The following is a 12,166-nucleotide window of genomic DNA, read 5'->3' as shown; positions in this document are numbered from 1 at the left end:
AAAGATGTTCTAGACCACCTAGTACCAGCTAGTTTGCATCTTCTATCTGTGCTGTTTAATGGAAGATGAGACAATAGGTAGTGCCCCTGTACCCCCAATCATTTGGAATTTTAACGTGCACACAGGCACACACTCTCACTGTGGCCTTGCTCAGCACCTGCTGGCAGCCAAGATGGTAAGGTAGGAGGCCATACAAAACCAGTTTAATAGCTATTTACTAACTGATACTTAAACTGACTTTTCAACACTGATGAAGACCAACAGTATGTGGGGATTACAATATTCATTACCTCAACGCGATTATTTTTTCTAAGGCCTGTATTCTCTGTGTCCATTCAATTCTGTTTCTCAGATAAAGAACCATTATCATTTGTTTCAGTGCTTTTTGTTTTATGTTATACAGTCAATTTTACCGATAATTTCCAAACATCCTTAAGTAGGACTGCAAAAATGTCGGTTAGTGTGTGCCTTCCCATCTGCCTCAGATCTATGTAAATGTACCCTGCTTAGTTTCACTTGAGTTCAAACCTGTACCTTTGAGGCCAAGACCTTGGGAATTCAAGGGCAAAGTGAACTTTAATCTGGTACATTTTGTACTTTGATGAATAGTGAAAAAAATATATCCTCAAAGCTTGATTGGTTCTAGTCACATTTGCCTGTCACTATTTCTCAAACCATTGTACATAAAGTCACCAGCACAAAAGATCCTTCACTATAAAAACATATTCCAGGGGAAAGCAAATCAAAAAAACAGGGGAGAGGATTAATGTGTTTGATTTCTCAAAAGTTTATGTACTGTCCAATTGATTTTGGCCCTTAGACCTTTCGATGTGCTAGCAAGTAATTATTTTTATGGTTGATAAGATGAGTACTGAATATTTATCATTAATTGCAGTTTGAAATCACTTTAAAAAATCTGTCATTTTGGTTTCTAAAAATTGTTTCTTCTGGCTAGACACAAGCCAAGTGCCGATAGCTGACCAGATGCCAAGTCTCAGGACTGTCCAGTCTTCCACATCAGACCTTCAGCCGGGCCTTCTGACCATTCTTGAGGTTAGAAAATCTATCCCCCAGTCTCGCAGATGCTGTTCTCCCCCAACTGGCTCTACAGAGAACATCATTATCTTTGCTGAGCTTCTGTCTCTATGGCAATAACAGATGGGAAGTGCTGCGGAATTATTCAGGTTCTGGAAAGGAGGCAGTCAAGGAGGGGAAGATGAGGGGTGGGAGAAGGGGGCACGACCCGGGAGCACGGCGACGGTGGTGTAAAGAACGGAACTTGTGTGTGGAGGGAAAGAGAGGCTCGTGAGCCTTTGGTAGGCCCGTTGGGAGGAAAAGAGGGAAAAAAAAAAATCTATGAGCACAGGGGTATTCCCAGTCGGCTGGCTCCAAATGTGGACCCCATACGAGTGACCTCGAAGCAGTAAAACCAGGAGAAATAGGGCGAAAACTGGCAAAAAGAAAAAAAAAAAAAGGAGGGGGGCGAAGCTCGAGTCTTCTGAATTCGGTGCACTGAGACCTGGGGGTCAGTCTCCTGATCTTGCGGTGGGGCGGGAAAAAGGGTTTTTTCTTGATGTTTCGAAATATGACGGAGCAGCTCGGCAGAGTTCAATATGCTAACTAGCCACCGCGGAACACAGACCAGGGAGAACACTGTCCGGCCCCGAGGGTCAGAGCCGAAAGCTCTTCAGTCGTCGCTTTCCTCGTCTCATCTCCTGATCGCTTCCAAAACAAAACCCCAAAGCCCTCAGGAAACACTGTAGAAACATGTAATTTCTAGCTGCCTTTTGGAACCGAGAGAGCAGTCTGGTGAGGGGGTGGGAGGAGGGAGTCTGAGAAGCAGAGACAAAAATGTTTTCTCTCTGTTTTGCCGGAACTTCGGCCAGCCCTCCGGCCCGGCCCGATGGCGGAGAAGGTCAGCCCCGGCAAGGCGCCTGGGCGGAGGCCGCCCCGGCAAGGCGGGGGCCGCCGGTGTGGGGCGGAGCGCAGCGCCAGCAGCTGGCGGGGCGGCCCTAGGGCGGGGGGCCCCGCGGGGGCGGGGGGCAGCCCCAGCGCGCAGGGCCCACACTGTGGGGGGGCGAAGCTGGGCGGCCGCCGCTCGGCTGCCTCCGGGGCGGGGCGGCCCAGCTGCGCCCCGCGGGGGGAGGGTCGCCCGTGCCTGACCTCGGGCGGCGGCGCTCGGCCGGGCGGGCCCTGCCTCCGCCCTGCCGGCTGCTGGGGTCGCGCACAGTGCACCGCGCGGCCGCCCTGCCCCCTCTCTCCGTGTCGCGCGGCGGCCGAGCGACCAGGGCGCCCCCGGGTCTGGCCCGTCTCCACCGAGCAGCGGGTGGGGCGGGGGCGGGGCGGTGGCGGCCCCAGACAGCCGGCTGGGCAACTCGAGGAAGGAAGGAGGGAGGGCGGCGGTGGGGGTGGGGCGGGGAGGGAACATCCTGTCTGCGCCGGGTGCACCGCAGACAGCGCCGCGCGCCAGCCGCCCAGACGGCGCGCGGGGCTGGGAACGCCGGGCGCGCGCCTGGGGGGAGGGGCGCGCGCGCCAGACGACGGGCCGGGGGAGCCCTCGGGAGCCACAATAGGCCAGACGGCGCGCGCGTCCCCGAGGGGCCAGGAGCCGCGAGGCGGCGGCCGGCCCGCGGGCGCGGGGCCGCTGCTGGCTCCGTTCCCTTCCCCTCCGCTCCCCCGCCCCTCCGCCCTCGCTCTGCCCCGGGCGGCCGGAGACGGCGGCGGCGTCTGCGGGAAGCCGTGTGTCTCCGCAGTGACGTGGGCGGGCCGAGGACTCGGTGACGTCAGAGGGCTGTGTGTAGCGATGTGTGTGGGGTTCGGAGCGGCGCCGGCACAGCCGAGGGGAGCGGGCGAGCGGCGGCGGCGGCGGGCACAGGTGCGGCCTCGGCTTGCTGGGGGGACGCGGCGGGAGGCAAGGGGCGCGCGGCCCCCGGGGCGCCCGACGGCAGCGCTGGGGTCAGTGGGGAGTTAACAAAGCTCGTCGGGCTTCCTGGGGCGCGGAGGCCGGAGTCGGGGGTGCGGATGCGCGGGTCACGGGTGAGATCGGAGCCCCGGGGGGTGGGGGCGCGGGGCGGGTGTCTCACGGCGTATCTTGTCTCGCTGATGCCGGGTGGTGGGCAGGGGCAGGGCGCTGCACTTGACCGGAGCCGTCGGGACCCCGGAGACCTGGGCGCCCGTCCCCGCCCCCCCGGCCCCCCGGCCCCCCGCCCCCCCGCTGCCTGTCTGCGCTGCGCGGGGATGCCCCGGGCTCGACCCGGTTGGTCGGCGCCCAGCGGCTGGGGGATCCTGGCTGGGCTCCCCACCCGCCCCTCTCTCTTCTGTCCCCGGGCGGGCGAGGGAGGTGCAGTCTTAGGGGTGCTGAGGTAACACCCGAGAACTTCCCGGGGAGAGGGTGCACGGGGGATTTCCAGTCTTCCCAGCGGCCCACTCAGCGGGGTGGTGTGGGGAGGGCACTGAGGGTGTTCCGAGACCGCGGGGGGGGGTGCTCCTTTTCCTCCACTTCCCACGACCCCCTGGCACGCCCCGAGGCGTCCCGGGTCCCTTCCTCCCCACCCCCCCGCCGCCTCCTCGGGTTTGAGATGGGTGGGTGGCTTTGCGTGGGCCGAGGATTTCAGGGTTTGGGGGCTCCCCCATTCTAGGTCTCGCCTCCTCCCCTCTTCCTTGGCCAGCGTTGGCTGAGGTGTTCCTGTGGTGGGCGAAATCAGTACGTTGGCTAGTGGCCTTGGTCCTTAACCCTTTGGGTCTGTTTTAAGGTAAATTGCTCGCAGTTTGGGAGGCAAAAATTTCTATTTATTGGATTCCTTTTGGAATTTCTGTCAAGAAGGAAGTGGAAGAAGAATCTTTTTTTCCCTCTTCCTCCATTTGCATTCTTTGTGAGGTCTGTCTGCCTTGTGCTTTTTGTCCCGGATTAGTCTTGTTCAAGGATGGAGACTCCCAGGAGTGGAGTCTGTAGCTTTTGACTTCCATTAAGCAAATTCTCTAACCCTTTAAAGGGAAAGTTAATTTTTGCCTACAGTCATTCCAGAAAAATAGCCTACACTGACTAGATGAATTGTGCACTTAAGATTGTAACTTACATATGGTAGGTATGTTAACTAGTTTCTGATTTTTTTGGATGAAACTGGTGGGGTTTTTTTTTTTTGAAAGATGAAGTAATAGGTGATTTTAGCTAAAATGGCATAACTGAGAAAACCTTTAGTATTGAGTTTTGGGTGAGATGATCTCTTTAAGGTTCTTCCTGTTCTGAGTAGGAGTAGCCCTCTCCCTTTTGAGGGATATTATTGCAACCTTTACCCATTCTCCGAATTGCTTTCCTATTTAAATGAAGATACTTCTAGGTAACTGGTATTAGATTTAAAGGAATCACTGAAGTGTCACCTTTGGTAAAGTGAACTCAGTTTAAGATTAAGAAACTATTTTCAAACTGACCCTTTGGGCTCTGGAGCAAATTCAAATGTAACTCTCCCCCAACCCCCTTCTCTTCCAGATTAATTAAAAGAAGAATGAACAGTAATCCTGAAGATAACTGGGCAGTTTTTCTTTAGGTTTCATTTTTAATTGTAGAAGTTCAAGTGGAGTCAGAGGCTCTTCTTAACTGGTGTGAGGATTTATACAAGCCTTCATTTTGTCCACACAGACCAACAGATCATCATTTTTAGAGAAGATACTTTTTTCCCTCCTTTTTTGGTGTCCTTGGTGCCAAATACTAAATTTGGGTGCATAATTTTGTCTCAAGTAATTGCATAAACTTTTCGCATGTTGTGCTTAAAACCAAACCAAACTGTTGCGTTGAACTTGGACATCTTGAATTGAGAGAACTGGTAACTTTATTTTAATAGTATATCTGAAGAACTTAAGAAAACAAAGGCTTCCTCGGAGGTGTGCCTCTTAAAATTACTTTCTGTGTTATTAGACGATAAGAAATTTTATAGCACTTGCAGTGAAATTATACTTAGAGTATAAGCAGAACCAAAACAAAGTTGCAAAATCTATTGAGTAGTTTAGGGAGATCTCTTTGGAAATTTAAATTTTCTGTGAGAGTAAGTTACCATAAGTATTGGTATACATTGTGTTTCTCTCTTCAAATAAGCAACTAGATAACAATGCAAATCTCAGACTTACTTATTTAACACAATAGTTTTTAGCAATGGAAAACCTACAGACAAATTTTTCCTTGGTTCAGGGCTCAAATAAAAAACTGAACGGGATGGAAGATGATGGCAGCCCTCCAGTGAAAAAAATGATGACAGACATTCATGCAAATGGAAAAATGATGGTAAACAAGATGCCAACTGTAAAGAAGGAACACTTGGACGACTATGAAGCGCCAATGGAAACTGATGAAGAACATGTCAAGAGAACCTGTGCCTCTGTGCCTGAACCTTTACATTTAAATCCCAGTTTGAAACACACTTTGGCACAATTCCATTTAAGTAGCCAGAGCTCTCTGGGTGGACCAGCAGCATTTTCCGCTCGGTATTCCCAAGAAAGCATGTCACCTACCGTATTTCTGCCTCTTCCATCTCCTCAGGTTCTTCCTGGTCCACTGCTCATCCCTTCTGATAGCTCCACAGAACTCACCCAGACTGTGTTGGAAGGGGAGTCTATTTCTTGTTTTCAGGTTGGAGGAGAAAAGAGACTCTGTTTGCCCCAAGTCCTAAATTCTGTTCTCCGAGAATTTTCACTCCAACAAATAAATACAGTATGTGATGAATTGTACATCTATTGTTCAAGGTGTACATCAGACCAGCTTCATATCTTAAAGGTCCTGGGAATACTTCCATTCAATGCCCCGTCCTGTGGGCTGATCACATTAACTGATGCACAAAGACTGTGTAATGCTTTATTGCGGCCACGCACTTTTCCTCAAAATGGTAGTATACTTCCTGCTAAAAACTCATTGGCGCAGTTGAAGGAAACTGGCAGTGCCTTTGAAGTGGAACATGAATGCTTAGGCAAATGTCAGGGTTTATTTGCACCCCAATTTTATGTTCAGCCAGATGCCCCGTGTATTCAGTGTCTGGAGTGCTGTGGAATGTTTGCGCCCCAGACATTTGTGATGCATTCTCACAGATCACCAGACAAAAGGACTTGCCACTGGGGCTTTGAATCAGCCAAATGGCATTGCTATCTTCACGTGAACCAAAAATACTTAGGGACACCTGAAGAAAAGAAACTGAAGGTAATTTTAGAAGAAATGAAGGAGAAATTTAGCATGAGAAATGGGAAGAGGACTCAATCCAAGGCAAGTGTTTTTTTTTTAATAGCAATTTTGAATAACGGTAATGGTTTACTTTGAAGTTAAGAGTCTATTTAGAATATAACTGTTAAGAAACTATTACTGCTCATGCAACAACAGCAAAAACTCATCTAAATAATATGTTATGTTTGTATTACATGTTTTAGGCTATAAAGTGCTTTCCTGTATGTGTTCTCATTTGATCTTCCAAACAACCTACTGAGAGAAGTGGGATTATTCCCATTTTACAGATAAAGAGAATGAGGCTCAGAGAGATCAGGTGGCTTTCCCAAGATTATATAGCCAGGGACTGGAGGATTTGGGGCTTCTTTCTCAAGCCATGTCCTCGTTTTCACACATCTTGCTTTTTGATGACTAAATCAGTTGTTTTCCTAGGACTCAAGATAATTTACACTTTGGTGTTATATCTATTTGCAAAGGATATAGTAGCTAGCCCAAACAACTCTGGTGGTGGGCCCCAAACAGCGTTTTTCAAAGGTATATTTAGGATTTCTGACATTGTTTCTATAATTGAATATTCAGACTTGATCAGTACTGGAGACAAATGCAAAAGACAGATTTATCTGAAGACTTCATGATTCTAGTCACCAAGAATTTTTTATAAAGAGAGGAATAATTTAAAAAAATTATGACAGAATAAAGATTATTTTATTTTTTTAATTAAAAAAATTTATTTTATTTATTTGTTTTTGGCAGCATTGGGTCTTCATTGCTGCACTCAGGCTTTCTCTAGTTGCAGCGAGCGGGGGCTACTCTTCCTTGCGGTGCACAGGCTTATCATTGCGGTGGCTTCTCTTGTTGCGGAGCGCGCGCTCTAGGTGCCCAAGCTTCAGTAGTTGTAGTGCGCGGGCTCAGTAGTTGCGGTTCATGGGCTCTAGAGTGCAGGCTCAGTAGTTGTGGCGCACAGGCTTAGCTGCTCCACGGATGTAGGATCTTCCCGGACCAGGGCTCGAATCTGTATCCCTGCATTGACAGGCGGATTCTTAACCACTGCACCACCAGGGAAGCCCAAGATTATTTTAGATTAAATAAATATTAATATAAAAATGTCTCAGCAAAGAGATTTTAAACTTATTTTCCCACTGCATTATCTGGTAGGCTAAACTAGTTCATTCTAAGAGTTTGAATGGCTGGCTAATAGATAAGATTTAGGCTATTAAATATTCAGTTTGTTGATCTGGTTTTTAAATATTTTCCTACTTGATTAAAATCAGTATAATAGCTAACACTAAGTGTTTAAAATGTGGCAAGCATTGTATTTGAACAGTTTTACACGTATAATTTTATTTGATTGGTACCACAAAAGATTGGCCATGTTTCATCTTAAGAATCTAATTTTTCCACTATTAATTAGTTTTTATTCCTTGAATATCTCTGCTCTTTCTACTTCACAGAAGTATTAAATGACTGAAGTTTATTTACAGCAAGATTAGAGCTTGGGCAAGAAACTAAGGTTTCGTGGCCTGTGCTTTAAACCTTTCAGGTTTTGAGGGAAATTTAGTTACAGTGTAGTTTTAAGACAGTGATTTGCTTCTGAAGCCCAATGAAGATAATTTCAGACTTGAATTCAGGGTCGTTTGCTACTTGCTGATTCCAAAGGGTCAGTACTTCTTGGAAATTCCTTGCCTGTGGCTACTAGATAAGTATATTGTTTAACTGATTTTAAAGCAGAATTGACTTCAAGCCAGTTCTCACATTGTTGGACATGCTTACAGCTGGCCTGGTCCCATGCTGAAAATTGTGTTTAGAATTGTCTGTATTCTCAAAATGTGGAATGCCCCTTTTGATATTTATGATATCTTGCCCTAACCTAACTAGGACTCTTACATGTCCATAGGTGGCCAGATTATTTGCCAGATATTCTTGGTCCAATCTTGATTGCTCTGACATAAGCATTTTGGGGATAAATTACTTTGCCTAATATTCCTGCTTTGTGTTTGTGAGAAAAAATATCTGAGAACCATGATAAAGGTTAAAAAAAAAAAGGTGATGAATTTACTTAACTGAAACTGAATGTGCTAGGGTTTGGTTAAAATTGAAACTGTCCTTCATCAGGATGTAGTCATTTATTGTCTCAATTTATTAATTTGAATTCAGTTTTTATTTGGGGAAGCTGTGAGATTTTTTCCCCCATCTTTTTACTATGTTATGTTTTGCAGTATTTGCTAGTGTTTCTGGTGTATTCTGTTATTTTTTCCAATTTTATGTGAATTTTAAGCAATTTAAGGGAATTTGAAAATTTCCAGTAATCAAACCTTTAAGAAAGAAGTTTTTGGGGAGTTCATATGTAGTAATATATGCTTGCCACTTCACATTTTGAAAATTTACTCCTCAAAACTTGGTGAAGTAGTTCTCTTTTGAAGTTGAGATGAGAAACCGGTGGGTTCAGATGGGTCACATGCTTCTGGTTGTATAACTGGTAGGTGGTAGAATCAGGAGTTGAATGCAGGTCTTCTGACTTCAAGTCTAGTAATTTTCACTACTTTTTCCATAAGCAAACTCAGTAGCAGAAACTGAATTTTGAGAAACATTAACTTTTCTTATCAACTTACCTTAGTATAATGGTTCTTAAGCTCTCTGTTAACTTGTATGTAGACTAAGGTATTTTACTGGGAAGGGGGCACGGGGATAGTCCTTGGCTGGGGAACATTTTTCATTATCTTCTGTGAGTCACTGAATTGGTTGCCCAACAAACCAAATACATCCAGAGGAAGCTCATTAAAAAAAGTCAAAACAGGCTTTTTTAAAAAAAATTAAAGCATATGCTAAATATATTAGCCTCTTATCTAAAGGTCCTTATGTTTAGTGTGAACACTAATGTAATTGGGTATGTTTAGTTAATGTAGTCAGAGTAGGGTTTTGGATTTTAAAAATCCCCTCAAACTCAGTAGGCAATTGTTTGAAATGTAGCAACTGTTGAATTATTTCTAAGGATGAAAATTATATTAGTGATGGTCACCAAACTATTTGCATAACTAAAACCTATATTTACTTTGCATAGTTAGGAGCTATATTTAGATGGGAGAAATAAGTGGTAGAAGGTCAGTGTTCTAAGTGAAGAGCTGACTATTCTTTGCAGACACCAGAGGTATAGTATTTTGAACTCTTTCTCACTCAGGTCACCACAAGAAATAATACTTGATTTTTAGATCTGCCTAGGTTGCTTTTCAAAATGGTGTTATCAAAACTGTCTCTTCGAGAGGCATGGACATATATACACTACCAAACGTAAAATAGATAGCTAGTGGGAAGCAGCCGCATAGCACAGGGAGATCAGCTCGGTGCTTTGTGACCGCCTGGAGGGGTGGGATAGGGAGGGTGGGAGGGAGGGATATGCAAGAGGGAAGGGATATGGGAACAGATGTATATGTATAACTGATTCACTTTGTTATAAAGCAGAAACTAATACACCATTGTGAAGCAATTATACTCCAATAAAGTTGTAAAAAACAAACAGAAAACCCCCCAAACTGTCTCTTCATATCATTTGAGTTTTTTATGTTTTTATTAGAAAAATTATTATTGTATTTTATAGTGCACAAATATATGGAAGAATATATTCTTGATTCTTTTCCATATCTCCAGTGGGTGTTATTTATTTGATCTAATTCTGATTCTGTTGAATCTTAGTTTCTATCTGTGGAAAAAAGGTTTGCCAAGCAAACTGATCATTTGTAAGTAAAATTTGAAGGGTGATGTTTCCTTGAGATTATTTTCAAGCACATTAGAAAAACCTATTTGTAGTCAACTGATAAGATCATTATAGGTGATTCTTTGCTGTTACAGCATGTGGCTGACAGTGTCCAGTTCACTAAGTAAAGATGGTTTATGCCTTTATAATTTTTTAGGGGTTAAAATTTAGATTTCTAACATTTAGACTTGACTACTGTTAGGTAAGTAAAATAATATAGTTCTTACTTTGCTTAGGGAAAGAAACCCTGTGGATTATCTGTGATGCAAATAGATTACCTAAAGATATCAACTTAAAAGTTTTCCTCTTAAAGCCTATTAATTAAACATTTCACTTTTTTTAGTTTTGCATTTTTCTTACAGTTCATTTCTGTGAGGTCATTGGCAATAATGATAATCCTACAAAATATTTCTCCCCTCTTGTAAGCTATTATACTTTTGTTTAGGAAGTGTGTTTCTTAATACAAACCTAAGTGAGGTAAAGAAATACACTAGAGAGAATGGGTAACTACAAAGAGTAGTGTTGGGACAAAATGTGTACCAGTAATAATTGTGATAGATTTGATGGTAATTTGTTACATCAGAGGCAGAGTTTGCATTTTATGATTAGCATAAATTTTTATTAAGTGGCTATAAGGTCAGAATCAAATGAAGTATTTGTGCTCATATAAGGGACGAGTATAATATTTTTTTCTAACTTTCTAAAATTAGCAACTGTCTTAATGAGTTTTGAGACTATCTTTTTCCTGTTTTCCCAGAATTTAGTTTACTGCTTGGCAGGTCAAAGTTACTCAGTGAAAAAGAAAAAAATTTTTAAACTGAATAAATTTTGGGAGACAATGCTCCATTGTATTTTAGAATATTGGGGATTTTTTTGGAGAAATTATGGTTTAACCCTTAATAAACATATAATTTGCAAATAAACTGTTGAATAAGACAGCTGATCAAATGAGAGAATGGATGTAAAAGTACTTTGGAAGTTAAGAGTCTAGAAATATCAGATGGTACTTCAAACTATTATTGAAATATTTACTAATATGTATTTCAGGATTTTTCCTTTCCCCAAACATTTTCTTGATTTATCTAGAATTATCTGAAGATATTTCTAAGTAAGATAACTGAGTGTTGGGCTCAGCTGTATCTCACGTTTAGTTGTTTGTACACAGTAATTATACTATTTGGATATTTGTTTATTTATCAAAATGAAGTATGCAAGAAGAAAGTACAAAACACGTTTGTTATAAAATATGTTATAAGAAGGAAATTTCAGTGAAATCTTTAGAATGGCTTTGGGAATAGTGCCCCCTTATGGTTTAGGAAATATAGAGTCTATATTCATTTTATCATTAAAATTTTTAAATTTTTTTAACATTTTAAACATTTTAAAATGTTAATATTTAAAAAAAGGCTTCTGATAAAAAGCTTTATCCTTTTGGTCTGAGAAATGGGAAAAAAATTAAGAAACTTCAAGGAAGAAAAGAAAAAGGATAGGCCTGAATCAGTACATAGTTAGCCAGTAGTGTTCTCATACCTATGCATATGTTATAATTTATACCACTTGGAGAACAAGGAAGAAAGCAAGAATTTGATTAATTTCAATGCCTTTAGAATTCTGGGAGTAGAGAGTGTGGAGCCAGAACTCAATTTGTTCAAGTAAAGAGACAGAATTAGTTTGGGAATAGTTTTAGTAATGGCTTGAACCTTTATTTTGTCCATGCGTAAAATTTGGTCTGTTGAGGTTTCATATACGTTACATATACATTAAAATAATGTAAGGATTTTATTTGACTAAAAAGGCATAAAGAATATATAATTTAAGGTGTGGTTTGGTTCCATCACTAAATAAAGTATTACAGCACCATGCTAGGCAAAAGAGAAATGAATAGGAAAGATTTATAGTTAGTTTAAAACTCATTTTGATTCCTAGACTTAGAAATGGGTCACAGAAATATGTATGTAAAGACTAGTTGGAGGCTCCCTAGGGCAGGAATTCATCTTGTAGTTTCTAAACCTAGAATGTGATGGATGCTTAACAAAAGTTTGGATACAACTGAATGAAAAGTCTTAGTAGCCCTAGAAAGCTACCAGTGATTTTCAAGGCGGAAAAGAGTTTAGTTTTAAAGCAAAGCAGCATTTTGTTTTTATTTGTGGTATTGAATTTATTTTGAGATTTTAATAGCCTTAAAAGTGCATATTTTGTTTATCTTATGGGTACAA

The 12,166-nt window shown here is 42.9% G+C and overlaps 1 protein-coding gene across 6 annotated transcripts in view; it reads left to right on the top strand.

Annotated features, from left to right (window-relative positions):
• The first annotated feature begins 2,719 nt into the window (after positions 1-2,719).
• SKIL (SKI like proto-oncogene) overlaps positions 2,720-12,166 on the top strand; it is a 34,060-nt gene continuing 24,613 nt past the window's right edge. For 2 of the 6 annotated variants that reach the window (XM_082625154.1, XM_082625150.1), the window contains exons 1-2: positions 2,720-2,875; positions 5,183-6,244. In XM_082625154.1, the coding sequence (XP_082481280.1) occupies positions 2,804-2,875; positions 5,183-6,244 (1,134 nt within the window). In that variant the 5' untranslated portion in view covers positions 2,720-2,803. Of the gene's footprint in view, positions 2,876-3,734; positions 3,753-4,486; positions 6,249-12,166 lie in introns of those variants that run through there. The other 4 variants (XM_082625151.1, XM_082625152.1, XM_082625153.1 and 1 more) reach the window with 4 other exon arrangements.

The sequence above is a fragment of the Mesoplodon mirus genome (genome assembly GCF_964341445.2).
Source record: "Mesoplodon mirus genome assembly, chromosome: 6".
In the NCBI taxonomy this organism is placed as follows: domain Eukaryota; kingdom Metazoa; phylum Chordata; class Mammalia; order Artiodactyla; family Ziphiidae; genus Mesoplodon; species Mesoplodon mirus.
The sequence above is the reverse complement of the archived record's forward strand: the minus strand, read 5'-3'. Positions and strand labels throughout refer to the sequence as shown.